The 16,811-nt window shown below is 41.9% G+C and overlaps 2 protein-coding genes across 2 annotated transcripts; both read left to right on the forward strand.

The window, feature by feature from the left end:
- The first annotated feature begins 5,220 nt into the window (after positions 1 to 5,220).
- Positions 5,221 to 10,042, forward strand: LOC117230162. Its single transcript, XM_033487294.1, has 3 exons — positions 5,221 to 5,601; positions 8,185 to 8,262; positions 9,079 to 10,042. The coding sequence occupies exons 1-3, from the start codon at positions 5,431 to 5,433 to the stop codon at positions 9,985 to 9,987; spliced, it is 1,158 nt and encodes a 385-aa protein (XP_033343185.1). The 5' UTR covers positions 5,221 to 5,430; the 3' UTR covers positions 9,988 to 10,042.
- Positions 10,043 to 11,446: 1,404 nt separating this feature from the next.
- Positions 11,447 to 14,473, forward strand: LOC117243556 (protein jagged-1-like). Its single transcript, XM_033511153.1, has 7 exons — positions 11,447 to 11,615; positions 12,170 to 12,273; positions 12,392 to 12,548; positions 12,944 to 13,066; positions 13,321 to 13,451; positions 13,562 to 13,838; positions 13,923 to 14,473. Exons 1-7 carry the CDS (start codon positions 11,479 to 11,481, stop codon positions 14,260 to 14,262), a joined length of 1,269 nt encoding a protein of 422 aa, XP_033367044.1. The 5' UTR covers positions 11,447 to 11,478; the 3' UTR covers positions 14,263 to 14,473.
- Positions 14,474 to 16,811: the final 2,338 nt, after the last annotated feature.

A 16,811-nucleotide genomic window follows, 5' to 3' on the forward strand; every position in this document is an offset into this window, starting at 1 on the left:
TTGTTCCGCCGCGACGCGAACGAAAACGACAGGGCCACGGACCCATTGAACGAGCCGAACACGCGTGGAACCACGTGCATGCGAGATTATCGGACAATATTCTCCGTAGACCATTGTGCGCAGCAAAAAGTGACCGCGGTATAACGTAGGATGCATCGGCTACGCGACAAAAAAGAATTAATGTCGGCGGGAGGAGAACGCAGATTATAAGAAATCAACTGGAATTTCGTACCTTTTATGCCGTGAAATCACTTCTGTCTCCGAATTTTTCGTTTCACGAGGATAGACTCAGCGATGCTTTGCGAAAATGATAAAGAATTCGAAAACTACGTGTATACCTCTTGGTTATATCGGAGAAAGTTACAGAAGGCACGGTTTTATTACAAGAGACCATAAAAGTAGAAACCACAGGGAGCTTCGAAAATTTCTTGCTGCAAATGTTCTGAAAATCCTGAGTCAACCAGACAACAAAGACCTCCTTGGGACAAGGGTGCAAAAAGTAGCGGTCGAACCGCAGTTTTCACTTCGACCGAAAGTCAGCCGCAGTAAATTAGGTAATTGCTACCGTCACGTTGACGAGGCCAACCGAACAAGCAGTCACCGTCATGGCGTATTCGAAACAAAGACTAAACTCCAGGATACAATAGAATGAAAAACCATTGATTTATAACGAATTGAGGAAGTCGTAGAATCGGTGGCGCCCTTTTTTAGGTCCTAACCTAAATCAACACGAAAATTCCTATTTGAAGTTACTGCGGTCGTAAAACCGAGTGACAACGTCGGGTTTCACGTGATTTACGAAGAGCGCGAAGGGGAAAAAATTTTCGCCCGTGCCATGTCGAGAACGTTTCGAGCCCTTAATTGCTCGGATAACGTGCTGCCGCCCAGGTTCTCAGCGACTGCTTCACGAGAACGACGGCAAGGGTGACGTCGTTAATTTGACGAAGGAGAAAGCGAAGAATTGATATTCGAGAAATTTTTGATACGATAAATTTCGAAGCAACGCGACATTGACGAGACGTTTTTAATTGATTTTTATTTTCACCGCAATGTTAACATTACACGGCGAATGTGCGATATTAAGAGCATATCATTTTCAAAATTTTATTCTTTTCTATTTTATCCGAAGTGCAATCATGTACGACATAGTCGAATGCGGTAAAAGTAAAGGAAGTAAAAAGGAATGCTATAGCGGTCGAGGGTTATAAATTTCGGTTTCAAGAATTTGTCAGGCTAACATATTGGCGGATACCTAGTCTCTAGAGAAAGTATCGGGCTAAATGTTCAATAGCGATTCTGAGGTCCTCTGGCTACCACCTGTCCTCCTAGGGGACTCGTTTGAAGAAATCTCTTCGTTCTTCTCTTTTCATTCTGCTTGGCAGCCGGTGTGGCGAGGAAAGCCAGCGCTAATGTCACCCCGATGACAATAAAAATTTGTCGCCAGCGTAGTTGACGCGAGAAGTAGCTTTGAAAGCGATTTCCTTGGGACCATGCCGACGCTCATAGAAGCAGGACAAAGTATCGGCCTAAATTTTCCGCCTTGCCACGTTTGTTAGCTGAGAGAACGCTATTTTTTTGGATCGTGAAGAAAGATGGACACACGCAAGGTGTTTTTTTTCGGGATAATTCTTTAGAATTTCGCGCTACGATTAAAATTAGACGACGCTTGCCGTTGTCAACTCGATCGGAAAATTGAAAATGTCGGTCCCAGTTTCGCTGATCAACGTCCCTTACTTAGATAGTATTGTTAGGAGGCTTTGGAAGAGGAAGAGCAAACGCGGACACTCTGAAATAATATTTGAGAAAAATATTTCCTCTGGCATATGCGAGGATTAAGAGCAATGTAAGCCGAGCGAAACGAGGCGCAATATTTTTCCAGGACAGATAAGCCGCGGGTTTAACTTCACGCGCCCCGGCGTTTTACAATCCGATAGGCAAACTTCTTTTGTTATAGACCACGTTCTCTCGTTCCCTTCGAACGCGTTCGCACTTCAGTATACCATTGTGAAGCTCGAGCAATGCTCGGTAATATGACTATAATTTTCTATTGTATCACATTAAAATTTATGATACACGAACCTCGACAAGAAAGAACAGCCATTCACTTCAGAACTACGTGTTCCTATATCGTTTATCGTAAAAAGAAAATCAGCTTTTTATGAAATTCGACGACAGAGGCATGGATAGGATCTAAATCTCGACCATCACGAATATGCGTTGTCGCGACTGCGGCTTCGATTCGAATTCTATCTAAAAGAGAACGAAACATCATCGTTCGTATTCGGAAGGACCACGTAATCTGACAGAAAATCGAGATTCACGTAATCCTTCGTGTGGAGGATTAAGAACGACAAACAATGTTCGCGAGTGTAGAAAAAGAAATCGTGCGGAAGATGTTACACGACGATAGTTGGTTGGTTGGAAAAGGTTGGTTCGTGGTTCGAGATTAGGGAAAGGAATGTTGGTTGAGACGGTTACGGATTACGGATCCTAGGAAAACATCTCGCACCTATGGTGTCGGAGAAAAATCTCCGTTGGGATTTCAAAAGTTTAGAGAATGAAAAGGCTTTAGACTTCAAACATGGATTTCTACTTTAAACAGAGGTGACCAGTGATCTATTAATGCGAAAATCTTTGAAAATATGTTTTCGTTTCTGTGTTGTCCTTAGTGTAATCCAATGCAAAATTGTTTACTCGTAGCTTTTTGACGCGATCGAGAAGTGAATGTTTCGGTGGAAAGATTGAAACATCACATTTTTATCTAAAAAACTCCGCTATAAATTTCTAACGTTTTTGTTATACAATGACACCCTCTTTTTAGCGAGATGATTAATGTCATAAATTGAAATGCATTCCGAATTTTTTTCATTAGCAGGAATGCACAAACTACGATGACAATTCAGGAGCAAGATTCCCTCGAGATTCTCCCCCGATCCATGATCATGTGAAAGGTTTAAATGGGTTTCGGGAATCACGTGCGGCGTGTGCCGGATATATTTACCATTGAAGATTGATCACTGTGTATCTGCCTATAATCGACGATAAATATTTGATTCGAACGATACGGATAAGATACAAATATTCAATTGATCGTGTAATCTTGTCGTATGAAATTTTTTGTCAAGCATTAAATCGTTCTTCTGTCATTCGTAGCAAGGCTTACTCGCAATGTATACACACTGAAATTATAATTGGTTCAAAAAGAAAAAAGAAAAAATCGTGAGCATCCCGATAGAAGCAGTATCACGTCCGATGAGAGCCAGTGGCTCTTAAAATCAGTGCAATAATAAAAACATTGGAGCACGGCGCGGTGGACGTCGCGACGAAATCACGTCGGTCCAGGTGTGAGAAAAATTCCTAGCACAATGAAATGTCATTCTCCATTGAAGGAACGATTCGTCGACCAAATACCACCCCTAAATGGTGCCTAGATGAATGGCTCTTCTATTCGTGGGCCTTTTTCTATTGGCAACTGGCACAAACGAACGAACGCCGATCAGCGTGTTTCACAGGCGAACTCGCGCGCGAGGGATGCAACTTGGGCCTGTTTAACGTCATCGTATATTTCACCCTACAATCGGACTGCCAGACAAATACCCTTATTTGTACACATCCTGTGCATTGTGACGTGTATCGCGGGGCACCCAGGGAGCACGAGCGACTTCCGGTGAATATGTTCCACCTCCTTTTCTTTTCTCCTGTGCCTCGCCTTCTCTCTATTTCTTTCTTACTTTTTCTATTCTTTATCGGTCGACCCCGCGTGTCTCCGTAGCTACTCGCCCGCCTCTTCCTTCGCGTTCTATTTCTTACTTCTTTTATATTCAGCGAGCGAAGGTGGGTGGGTGGGACAAGATCGCGTACCTGCCGGATGAAAACCATATTGGACCGTTCTATGGAGGACCTTCGATAACGTATGTACATCCCTCGAATTGCTATCATTCGACACCGATTCCTTCCTTCCCGCCTCCTATTCTTTGCACGAAGCTGAACAGAGAACTAGGAAGGAAGTTGTTGTTGTGCCGCCGCGTTACTCGGATGTCGGCTAATTGCGACTAAATTTTCCTGGACATCGTGAGGATTTCGAAAACGGCGGCCAAGTTTCTTTCTCGTTGTAGCGACAGCCGATTATCTACCACCTCGCAGCTAAAAACGTTCTCGTTTTTGGGAGTTTCTTCTCAAGAATTACCGCTGGCCGGAAACGTATTCCAATAGCGATCATTTTGAGGAAAGAAAGATTTCTTAGAAAACGTTTGTTAATATAGAATTTCACGAACAGAATCGAGTTACTCCGCAAGAAAATGTTGACTCGCCAAACATCGAAGTTTTTAACAGCGCATTTCAACGATATATTATATAGTATATTCGACGGAAATTGCGAATAACAGCGGGGGATATGATGGAACGCGTCCATCAGTACGTCACAAAGAGACGCGATTTCACGATCGATCGAAGGCGAAATTTAATTTGTTCCGCGAGCAGTCAATTTCGAAGCAATCTTCTTCTTCCCCTTCTCTTTTGCGGAATGACGGAGGTTGCTCCTTGAAGTAGAATGGCGTTCTAGACCATATGCTGGCGACCATACGGCACGTGGATAATTACAGTGAAACGCAATGCGATTGTAATACGAGGGTGGCTCTGCACCGAGATAATATTCGCGGCGACAGATTGTGTGCAGAGCATACCAAGGGAATTCGAATCAACGTTAATCGTACGTTTGCGAAGGAAGTACATTATTTCGATAAGCATAATGCGTTAAAGATCTCCTACTTAAATTTTATAAAATCGCAAAAATAGATTTCTTTCTTGATAAGGAGATAGTTATATTTTTATCTTTATGAGATTAAGTGATTAGTTTTAGTAACGGTTATTTATACACAAGAGGGGATCATATATGAAGTCCATAAATATTACGTTATCTCTGTTTCAAGTAGAATCGTCGTAAAAAAGCGAATAAGAACGCGCGATCAAAGAGTTTCGACCAAACGAAAAATCGCAACTCTTTTCACAATTTGGCCTACTTTTCTGCTAACAAAATAATTCGGGCAGAAGGACGATGATGCAGTATGGTCGACCATATGCCGAGGGACGGTTCCAGCCCACGGATAATTACAAGGGATGCTACGCTGCCTTCAGAGGGTAGGGGCGAGCTAAAATTCAATGGTGGGGCGCGTGGCTACATAAGGAAGGTACCGACCTCCGAAGGGTCGCAGTCTGCTCGAAATTTCGGCGGAACAGCAACCTATTTCTTTACTCGTTAGTCACGAATAACACGCTATACTTATGTTTATTTGATTCTTTAGATAAATTAAACATTCCATGATCTCTGTATAACTGTAATCAAGTGTTCGTTTTAAAGACGACAGTGAACTTCAAAGAAAGTGAACTAGTGAGTGAAAATACATTACGGAAAAGGTGTGATTCTTATTGAACATGGAGATTACGTGGTTTCTTTTCTTCGTCTGGTGTACCACGCTTGTTACTGGATTCGATCTCGGACCGATCGTCAGAATTGCTCAGTGCAGATCGCAATGTTTGAAGAAGCATACCGCTGATGGTACCTGCGATTGGTACACGGGGCAACAACAAACTACTTGTAGCATGGTGAATACAAATTTATAATTTACTTATCTCGTAATTTTTCCAAAATTTAAGCTGCTGTAGTAAACTTTGTTCAAATTGTTACCATAGAATTTGCTTATTATAAAATTACCGCATATTGTTAGTTAAATATTGAAAAGTGTATGAGAAACGAATGCCCAAAGTTTTGAAAGTACCACGAGCACAATGCTGTATATGCTTCCGTTTTCTCTCCATCCTATTCTTCTCGCCTCAAATAGTAGCAACTGGAATATGTCACGAAATTTTAGGGATCCCCGTGCACCCAACACGATACTGCCAGCTTTAACGTGACCCTTTTTCCTAGTCACCCAAAGTTCAAACACCGAAAGGCACGTCGCGTTTAAGAATTCTTCCGAAAAACCAACATTCTTCGTACGTTTTATGTTCTCGGTCTCCGAACAAACAATAAACAATCTTCGACGATATCTCGGGAATATCCAGAAATAATATATCGAGATGAAATCACACGCGTGCGAGCACGTAAGGTGACGATTCGATCGTCTGGAAATCCGATAGGGTCGTTCTACCGACTCGGTGTGACGATAAATCTTTCCCGTCGGTTTTATGGCGCGTCGTGGAAAATCATGGTGGTCCCCGATGTTCCCCACCGTCGAATGCACCCCTCTACAGGACAGACACATTGCAGATGGACAGATGGGAATCACGATCAACTCACGCACAATGCGGTGAACGGCCGCGTGTGTGCTCAGGGCGTTGCTCATTTAGTGCACAGGGGGTGTCCATTAATTTCAGAGAAATCGATGCCATCTCACTCGTGTACACCCACAGGGAGACCCCATGACTGCCTGTGAATAAGAAAACACGCGTACACACGCCTATGCTGCGCGTGGAACATCATCGAGAACGAATCGTGAAGAGTTTGAACGCAGGAAGAGGGAGGTGACGATGATACATTCAAATTTATGCTCAGGGAACGAGAGTCCTCGAGACTCGTTTCCATAGGATACATTAGAATAACGATTCTCGGAGGAGGCGGACGCGTGGAGGTGGCTTAATGAAGGTCGCGCGCGAAGAACCCCCTCGTGAGAGAATTACGCCCGGATAATGACAACTATTCCTGCGTTGGAAATTGTTGCGCTCGCTTTGAACCGCCCTTTTCGTCAACGGTAATTGTTTTACTCCGGACAATCGGACGTGAAGGGGAAGCTGGGTGATCGACCGATTGGAAACGAGGGGACAGCGTTTTAAACTGCCGACAGGTTCAGCTCGACGTACCGAAATGTTGCGGCTTTCCAGACCCTTTGATGTTCGTGATACTCCTAAAATTTATGTAATAGAATTACGTTCAAAGGAAAATCATGCAACCGTGCATTTTTTGGCTAGACACGCGAAAGTAAAATTTCTTCCTAGATCAATAGTTCATCTAGATCAATAGATAATTATATGAACAAGGAAGCGTAGCGGTCGTATATCGTACATTTAATCGTAGTCTTTTCGACGATGACGATTAACGGCTCCCAAGACGCGTAGCTGAAGAATGTGGTCGGAGAAAATGTCAAGGGGTCGATCGCTCCATCAAATTTCATCGAATACGACGATGATTGTGCTGTTATCGAATTACAATGGGCCGGGGATCGTAAAAGCCGTGTCCCCTCGTTCTGGAAATCAATGACTATCCGTCGCAAAGTGAAATAAACGGGATGAAAAAGATCCGTTATCACGTTTCATCCTCCACGCATTTACATTTACCCGGAATTTTCATTTACGGAACAATCCGCTTTTACGTATATATTTTGATGGCCAGTGTGGGAGGCTCACTCTTCTAGCGTGTTTCTTCTAATATTATCTACTTCCTTATACATGATACGCAATGCTATTCTTCTTGGTTTCGTCTACACGAACGAACTAGAAATCATCAGAAAAAAAAACAAACGATCCGAGGGAATTATCGCGAAGCTGTTGGAGGATAGTTATGTTGCTTTCTGGAGGCGTCTTTTGCACGAAGAAAGGGGACCTATAACGTTTCTACGAAACAGCCAGGCTTAGAAGGAACACATCGTGATGTAGGATAATCGGGAAGGGGGGCAAAGCACAGGGATCTCGCTAACTCTCTCATTCTCTCTCGGAGAAGAGACGAAAAAAAAAAAGAATCTGGAAACAGGGCTCCACAAGAGACGGTATCCCAATAAATATGAAGACAACAACGACGGTGCCTGTTATGCCTGAAACAGGTTGGAGCTAATTCGGCCCCCCTCTCTTTTCTTCCTTTCTCTCTCTCTCTCTTTCTCTCTCTCTCTCTCTACCCACCTATCTTCCTCTCTTATACGTTCTTCCTTTTTCTTCTCTTTCCGACTGCACCTTCTTCCTTCTCCCTTGGTTCTCTCCGTGGCCGCTTAAATCGCTCGATTCAACGGTCCCGCCGCCTTTCCTTCTTCACGTTTCTTGGCTGCGTCGTCCCTCTTCATCCCCCTCGTGTACCATCGTTCCTTTTTACCCGTGCGTCCCGTGCGTGCAAGAGCTTTTTGTTCAATGCTGAAACCTCCCCCTGCCACGCTCGCTTCTTTCACGTGTGTAAGTTTTTTTTTTCTCTCTTCTGTGTTACAGTGCTGGCAGTACTGCGAGGCCCTCGAGAACCAGTGGGAGAAGACAAGAACCATTTGCGAGGGCGACCAGTATCTACATGTAAGTAAATTTACGGGTGAAGCAATCTTTTGGATTAGGGAGATTGTACTACAGAAAGAATTTTCGGTTTCTTGAACGACATAATTCGCAAAAGGTAGACACGGGATCTCTAGTTCGATTCTGAGTTTACAATATCTCTACGAATAAACACCGACGAAGGTATTCGTAATGTCTCGGATGTTTGAACTTTTTTGAATTCAAGCCGAGTCGACAAATGTGCCAATGATCTCGACAGTGTTAAATCGTTGGAAAATTCGGATCGATCAAGCGTGAAGGAAATCTCTTACGTCCGTGTTATCTTTGGAAATTTCAAAGCCAAAGGAACAGACCGAGAAATATACAGACGAACGACGGTGAGACGAAAAGAAAGGGAACTTTCGATAAAGGGAATTCCAACGCGATCTACGGTCTAGGAAAATCCTTAGAAACGGCTACCTGTCGATTTTTACGGAAGGCTGAGTTGCTTTGTCGTGCAGCGAACGAATTTAAACTCTTCGTGTATCGAGCTCCGCAGAGATACGTATCTTCTTCAAATATTTGGAAGACAGCTGATTACCATGTTTCGAAAAATCTTTAAATCCAATGTCAATAAGAACTCTTTTTTTTATATGATTTCCGCAAGATAAAAAGGCCGTTTCCTTTAAAGAAATCGTTAATTGTTTCTCCTTTAATGCATTATTTGAAGGACGGATGTCTGAGATAGATAATCGCTATTCGGGGAAAAAAGGTTAAAAGTTTGAGTCTTCTTCTGCAAAAGTTTCCTTTCTTTCAGGAAATCAAAAAGAGTAAAACTAACGATATGAAAATTTCTTTCAGTGTCCAGCTTGCCAGACAGTGTGCACTTATCGGAAAACTAGAATAGAAGAGAAGTATCTACCATCCATGTTGCCAGCACCGAGCAAGGCACCCATCATCCTGGACAGATTTGACGTTGCTGTAGTGATGCGCAAGCTTTACAAGCAATGGAGAGTTGCTGGATACTATCCAGGTGAACGTACTCCGAATCTAAGGCCGGATACCTGGATTATAGTCGCCATGGAGAACGGCATGAAGCATTACAGTTGGCAAGAATGGATTCCAAAGTTAGAATCTCTGAAAGAAGGTGCTTTGTACGAGGCAACGATCTCATGGAAGGATGTCCAGACTCAGCTTCAGAAACAGAGATCTCTAGAACAGGTCAGATTCAACAACCGCGTGAGACAATTCTTCCTAGAAAAGTACGGAGAAAAGGTACTGGCGGAGTGGAGAAGCCAGGAAGATTCTCCAATGTCCGATGAAATATTTCGAAGATTCTTCTTCAGAAGGAAAGACGATCGGTCCGATGATTTGGAAGCGGACAACACTCCTTCCACGAGCAATGCTTATAACGATAGGACCGATAAGGATCATATAGGAAACAAGGAATCTTATGTGGTTTCTTGGGAACCAGAGACTGGTGGTCTTATGGGAAATCAAGTTACGGACTCGAATTCCGCACAGATTTCTCTTTTGCCTGGGACAAAGTACCTCGTCAGGATCGCTTCGAACGACGGTCCCGGTAGCTTCCCCATCGAAGTGGATACGAGGTCTAATTTCGTTCAAGTCAGAAGAATAGAGCAGACGATCGGGAAATTACGTCCTTGGGATATCTTCGCTGCTTTCGGTTGTACTGTTCTTTCCATAATCATTTTCACCTTAATGAAGGTTTGCAGGAAGAGCAAGAGCGTCGAGCCTGAAGAAGTCTGAAGATGAATCCATCTTGCTTCGAAGATAGACGACTGTTGATGAAGCATCGTCGACGATGATAACAAACTGAAGGACGTGTTTGCTCTGACAGGACCGAATCCTTCTCTAGTAGATGGAGGAAACGATGTGGAAGGACAATCAGTGGATTCTCACTGTTGCAATACCGACAATTGAAACCGTCGAATGGAGTTTTATCGTTGCGTTACACTCCAAACGGCAATACGATTTGATTAATTAACAATGTAAATTCTATGTCTGTGTAGATATAAAGTCGAATGTCTTGAAAAAGAAACACAACCGAGTTAAGTATTATGTGAAATAGTTTTTAAAGCGTGTGCATGTCGTTGTGAGTGTTACGATTCCGCAACTACGACGATTGCATCTTTGTAAATGTTGACGAGGAAATGTACAAAAGATCTAGCTATTTTTTTATATGTAGTAGAATACTAATTAAATAACTTCTTGCTCAATACGCAACGAACAGACTGTAAGAAAGTTCCTAACGACGAGAAACAAAAATGGCGCCAATTGAGGTGCCAATTTCTGTATTTATTTGTAAATAATAGCTCGGAAGCTTGTACATAAATTTTAAAAAATAAATAAACTACTTCTAGAAACAGCAACGTTTCTTATTAGTACCCGGACACAAAGAAATGCTTAATAAAAAAAGATTGAATTATAGGCTACCTTTTTCTGTAAGTTACAATGTCGGTATTCGAAAGCATACGTTTCGGCATGAGCGGTTTTCTTTTAATATCACCATGTAAATAGGATCCCAAATCCTACTTTTGTTGGAGGTCCACTTCCTTGTCTTCGGATTAAACTCGAATAACGAGGGTCCATAGGTTTTTTCGTTGAATTTAAGGGGGATTTGTCCTTCCATATCGAATGGATTTATGCTAGATTATAGGGGGAGCAAAATATTCCTGTACCTTTAGGCATACAGAAAGGAGAATTTTTTTGACGAATAAAAGAATAAAAATTCCCGTTAAATAGGATTCGCAGGACATAACTTCGTTAGGTACTACCTATTAGAGGCAGTGATCTCCCAATTACTGTTCTTAAAGAAGTACGAGTCAAAGAACTGTTATTCACGACAAAGAAACGACGATCTCTGCCCGAGGGGACTTTATCCGAATCCTATAACTGTAGAAGCTTACGAATCCTCCCAAGAAAGTTCTAGGTACGTCCATTTCCTTTCCGTGACAGCGGCGAACGCGAGCTCTCAGGGGGAATGCCTCCTCTCGGCTTAGTCGAAGAAGTGCATTGAACTTTCCCGAGCGAATAATAAACTCGTCGTGAGTCGACGAAAAAGTCAAACGGGGAGAGCGTCACACATGCGTACTCATACGATCTCACGCGTCCGCGAACGCTCTGCCAGCAGCACGGACACGATGAAAAAGTGTGCCGTGACCTCGAACAAGGTCCCGTTATCCAAGCCGAAGCCTTGGACGCGGTCGTCCTCAGTCTTGACTTGGAAGTCAAGCAAAGATGATACTGCTGCTCGCTTGTCTCAGTCTCTTGATCAGTCCCGGTGAACTGGGCAATCTATACAATGGGCATACAGCCAGTGTTACCACGATTTTCGGGCTCGGTGCGCTGCCTTTTGGATTCGCAGCCGGACCCAGGTATCGTCATTAAACATACTTTGATCCGTTTTACGTGATTCGATTCGTAACCAATATCCTATTTATTTTGGAGAGATTTGTTCCGGTGAAAGTCCTTCAAAATTCCTCGCAGACAATCAGTTGTATTTACGATTATGTAAATTTTGATTTTCATCTCAGCAGGTAGAAATTAATTCATTGTGTCGAATGCTACGTTTAGAAAATTAGAATGAGAAAAGTTAGTTATAGAAAATAATACGTGGCTATCGAGAACCAGATTATAGTATCAAGTTCTCGTATCACATGCTTAACGCATAATTACTCGGTCGTTGTCAATGTTATCTTATCTGTCAGTCGTATCTGTTCGCCTTGTTATCGCTTTTTTTTACTATCCTACATATTTTAAGTACCTCCATATTTCGACTTCGATTTCGAAACTAGATCCTCTAAATTGCTCATTACCAATAATATCGACATATCTTGCTTTTGGTACCATTAGATTGTATCGAATCTGTATGTATAATTTTTGTTATACATTTTAGTTAGATAAATAATTTCTTCTACTCTCCATTTAGATACGTTCCCAAATGGAAGAAGCAAGCCTGTGAGATACCTGCCTCTCAACATCCAAACTCGCACTACGTTTGTGACGAAGCCGGAGAAGTAAAGTGCTTGCCAGGTAAAAAAAGAAACATAGCGTGATGGAGTTCATCGCGGACGTGGTTCAGAAAAACGCAATAAAAAATCAGCGATGTAGACATTTCTCTTTGTATAACCGGTGCTTTTTTTTCACTTAGGATGGACTGGCGATTTGTGCGATGTGCCAATCTGTCGGAAGGGGTGTGACCCTCTTCAGGGTTACTGCCGTCGACCCGGTGAATGTCGCTGCAAATTGGGCTTTTATGGCGAGCTCTGCGACAAGTGTGTAGCTCTACCAGGATGTCAGCATGGCAGGTAATCTTTCATCAGTTTTTTTATATGTCTCGGTGAATTAAAAGAAGCAAGAGCAGATGTAAGTCGTCAATGAATAACGAGTTACCCGTTAACTTAATCAGATCTGCGAAGTGAATATACCAATGGAAACCGCTGCCCTTTTCCGATTCAGGTATCGATTTCTAGAGCAATATAATTTTCTATAAGCGATACGGTTGCTAATAACCGATGGATGTAGTAGTTAGTTCTAGTACTAAAGGCATGAAATAGATACCGATTTCACCTCGCTCAGTGGCAAGTTTAATTCTCGCGTAACACGAAACGTCTAGTCTTTTCTACTCTCTTGAATATTGATCGTGCGGAAAAACTTACATTTAGCGGTAGAATGAATAACTGAAACAAATTTTCATTTTTAGTTGTAACGTAAGCTTCGAATGCTCCTGTGATCCTGGATGGAAGGGTATGTTCTGTTCGGAACCAATCTGCGCTTCCGATTGTCTATCCAGCCAGGGATATTGTGAAAAGCCCGGAGAATGCAGGTAAGGTACAACTCGTAATGGTTGAGTAATGAGCGGTTATCAGCGCCGGTAGCGACTGATCGAAGCAATGAAACCACTGTTTGCTCGACCCTCGTCACATTAACGTTCGTAGCTGATAATTTAGAGGAAATGTGGAAGCTACGAGATTGTTCTCCGTAGTTTTCCTTTCTTTCATGCTATTTAATGGCAAAGATAATTTCTTAGTGAATCATTCGTTGCAAGAGAATTAGTCATTTGTGTACTTCCTTTTGTAGATGTCGATTAGGTTGGCAGGGTCCGAAATGCAAACAATGCGCTGTTTTGCCAGGTTGCGTGCACGGAACGTGCCAGGGTCCACTCGAATGTCGCTGTGAACCAGGCTGGACTGGACTTCTCTGTCAAACTCGTAAGTTATCCATTTTTTCTAGTCCTCGTATCTTCTCCAAGAAAGCATACATAAGTCTACTTAAACTTTCGTTTTGTTTTATGTATCTCGAACGTTTTCTCTTTGTGTAGCGGTTTGCTCGCAAGGATGCAGCCGAGAACACGGCGGTTGTCGTCGTCCGGGAACATGTAGGTGTCGCGTGGGTTGGACAGGTCCGAATTGCACCGAATGCGTTCCTTATCCTGGTTGCGTTCACGGATCCTGTAAACGGCCATGGGAGTGCCGATGCGAGCCTGGATGGGCGGGTGATCTATGCAACGAGAAGCTGACTTACTGCGACGAGCATTCAGGAATCTGTCGCAATAACGCCACTTGCATTAGTATGACCAAAGAGGATGGCAATTACAGGTGAATCCTTTGCACAATGACTTTGACAGTGACATAACTAGATCAATCGCTGACCATGACGATAAACGTAAACCTTGTTTGCAGATGCATCTGTCCACTCGGCTATATGGGTCGTCAGTGTCAGATTAAAACGATGGTACCATCGACGGAGTTGATACCACCGATGCCAGATCAAAATCTTGATTTAGAGGCGAAACCTCAAATGATTTTGATAAAGCCAGAAATAATCGAGAAACCGCAAAGTTTAGACGAGAAAGATAAAAATAGCGTAAAAGACGAGGAACAAACGGTTGAACCCCTTGGACCGATTGTAATCACAGATCCACCTTCTACTATCGATCCTGCTGCTACCGTAGGCAAATGGCCAACCGAGCCACCTACGGAACCATCACTCACGGAGAGAGACGATGAAAATGAGACGTAAAGAGAGGGTTTATTATCGACTGTTGTTTATTTAATTATTTAATTAATTTATTTCTCAATGAGGATCGACTTATCTTAATTATATTCCTCGACAGCTAGAAAGTCTAGATGTGATCTACAAGGATTTTTTACCGCTATTAAGTGAGACATAGGATAAGCGATGTTGTACTATCGATTTGATATCCTAAATAAATATAGCTGTAGACTTTTAATTGATGAATTTTTAATTTAAATATCCAGATATAAGTTTAATAATTTTAAATTAAAAAATTCAAGTTTAACTATATAATACAGGTTTAACTAACTTGTAACTAATCTTAGAATCTAGCTATTCGAAGCATTTCAACTTCTCAAGAAACTTCTCTGGACAGGCAAACATCAGTATCAAGAGTTTGCACTAGAGTTTCCCGTGAAAGCGACCGTCTTGCAACCTCGAAGCCAATTATTGCTTCTACTAGACGGCCATGACGTAAAGAATATGTACTTAAAGTACCACGGGTGCCCATACTGCCTTGATATATACGCATATAAACATTCTCGTGGAACGTCATGCTCGAAGGGGCATATATTCGATGTTGCACGATGCATAGTGCACTTCTCACGAGTTTTCCATCGACACACACGCTCCAGATCAGCTATCACGTAATCAACCGTCCAAGTCTCGTGTTTCTTACGTAATACGCTGCTTTAGACTCTCGGAACGTGCACCACTCCGGAGTCTAAAGAAATTCTGCATGCCGAAATGAGCGACTGTAGCTGAAGACTACAAACTTCAAACTGTCTAACTTTGTATCGACTCCGCGGGATCGTTAAACAAGTTCCAGAAGTTTTGAAGAACGATAAACTAAGTTTGAATGCGAAAAAGCAACTGCGACGAATCTGTAAACTCACCAGAGAACTGCTCCGAATTGAATTAAAAACTTGCTAAAATATGTTTTTGATACGCACAAATTAGAAGTAGTCAAAACATTATTGATTAATTAGTAATAATAGTAAATAATAATAATATAAAACAATTAATGTATATAAGGCTGTTCCACTATGTATTACATTCGTTTACGTTTTGCCTCACTGCGTAGCTAATCCAGGTCTGCCGATGTTGGCGTATGACTTAATCGATGCTTTAAAATCTCTATGCTTCTAATTACGATTGCATCACCTTTGAATGATTAAAGCCAAACGTATAAAGCTTTACGCAGCGACTAATTATCTCATTAACTTACAGATCGAAATATACTCGTATCTCGAAGAATGATAATTTTCACGGAACGATGGTATTTTTAACTGTAATTTCTATAATTAATTATAATAAGTCCGATTAGATACATGTAAGCACAATTATAAATCAACTAAATGTCATGAGCTAAGAAAATTATTTTCTCATGATAATGGGAAAAGGAAAAGCAACTTTAGAAGGATCGCAACGTGTATTCGCAATTTGGATTACGACCTCGTTACAACGTTTTGGTTCATTTATATGCCACGCACGACTCGCCATGTATACATAGATTATGAAGCTACATTCTCTCGACCGGTTTTCACATCGAGACACACTATCGATCCATGTGTAACGTGTCGTTCGATAGACTTACTTCCTTCTTCTAGAAATATCGATCTATGAATTTCATCGAGCCTTGTTTCCGCTTCCGGGTCCTTTCTCACTGTGAACTCGCAAGTTTGTCCTCCAGTGTTAAATGTAGTAGATTTATTTCCCAATCATTGCTGGCAACGTTACTCGTGCGTTAATCGATTGGGTGAAAAACGGATTCGAAATTGCAAAATTTGGAAATTAATAACTGGCTGCTTGAAAATAAATACATAAGGCGTAGAATACTCTGTGGGCAATCAATCTTTTTTTACGTCACAGATCATCGTTACTTCACTTCATTTCTTTCACAGGCGAACGATCGCGCTCGCGAATTATCATATTTTGAAACGTTTTTAATGTATCAAACCTGTTTGACCCAGATTTCACGCCCGACAGCGAGGTAATCTAACTTTTTACTTAAATATTCATATGGTGTGCAACGGTGTCACATCGAAGAACTCGAATTTCACTCGTATTCAAGCACCTGAAACCCGAGCGCGAACGAGTTAAGGATGCAATTAAACAGGCAAGTTGAAGAACGTAATTACGCATTGTGACACTTCTTTATTCGCCGACGTTCGCCTATCATTACTATTAGCCTCGTTTCCAGAGTATTATCATTACGCAAATACGCGATTTAATTCCAGTTCACGTACACACCATGCAAAAACTAATGAGTTCGTTTGTTCTATACATAGCCTTGATAACAGCCGCATCATTATACTCTTTTTGGTGACAGTTCAAATTGGAAGATTTGTTGTTTCTCGAATAACCTTCGTTTCGATAAATTAGGAGACGATTGAATCAGAGATCTTCCAAACTCGATGCGTTTGTTCTTGACAGATTCATTGGCCTACTGCTTGACTAAAGATTAAAAGGCGAATTAATTTCTGTTTAAGATTAATCGACAAATTTGTTCCAAGTGCTAGCTGTTACACGATCTATCCCTTTCTCCGTTTGGA

This window comes from Bombus vosnesenskii, unplaced genomic scaffold (genome assembly GCF_011952255.1).
Source record: "Bombus vosnesenskii isolate JDL3184/JDL3185 unplaced genomic scaffold, Bvos_JDL3184-5_v1.1 scf7180000013266, whole genome shotgun sequence".
Lineage (NCBI taxonomy): Eukaryota > Metazoa > Arthropoda > Insecta > Hymenoptera > Apidae > Bombus > Bombus vosnesenskii.

What these genes read in the sequence shown, in the direction of transcription:
- LOC117230162 (XM_033487294.1), top strand. Translation starts at nt 5,431, where the DNA reads ATGGAGATTACGTGGTTTCTTTTCTTCGTCTGGTGTACCACGCTTGTT. An exon ending in AACAAACTACTTGTAGCATG is followed by an intron (nt 5,602 to 8,184) that starts GTGAATACAAAT and finishes TCTGTGTTACAG; the next exon opens with TGCTGGCAGTACTGCGAGGC. An exon ending in AGGGCGACCAGTATCTACAT is followed by an intron (nt 8,263 to 9,078) that starts GTAAGTAAATTT and finishes AATTTCTTTCAG; the next exon opens with TGTCCAGCTTGCCAGACAGT.
- LOC117243556 (XM_033511153.1), top strand. Translation starts at nt 11,479, where the DNA reads ATGATACTGCTGCTCGCTTGTCTCAGTCTCTTGATCAGTCCCGGTGAA. An exon ending in AGAAGTAAAGTGCTTGCCAG is followed by an intron (nt 12,274 to 12,391) that starts GTAAAAAAAGAA and finishes TTTTTCACTTAG; the next exon opens with GATGGACTGGCGATTTGTGC. An exon ending in AAAGAGGATGGCAATTACAG is followed by an intron (nt 13,839 to 13,922) that starts GTGAATCCTTTG and finishes CCTTGTTTGCAG; the next exon opens with ATGCATCTGTCCACTCGGCT.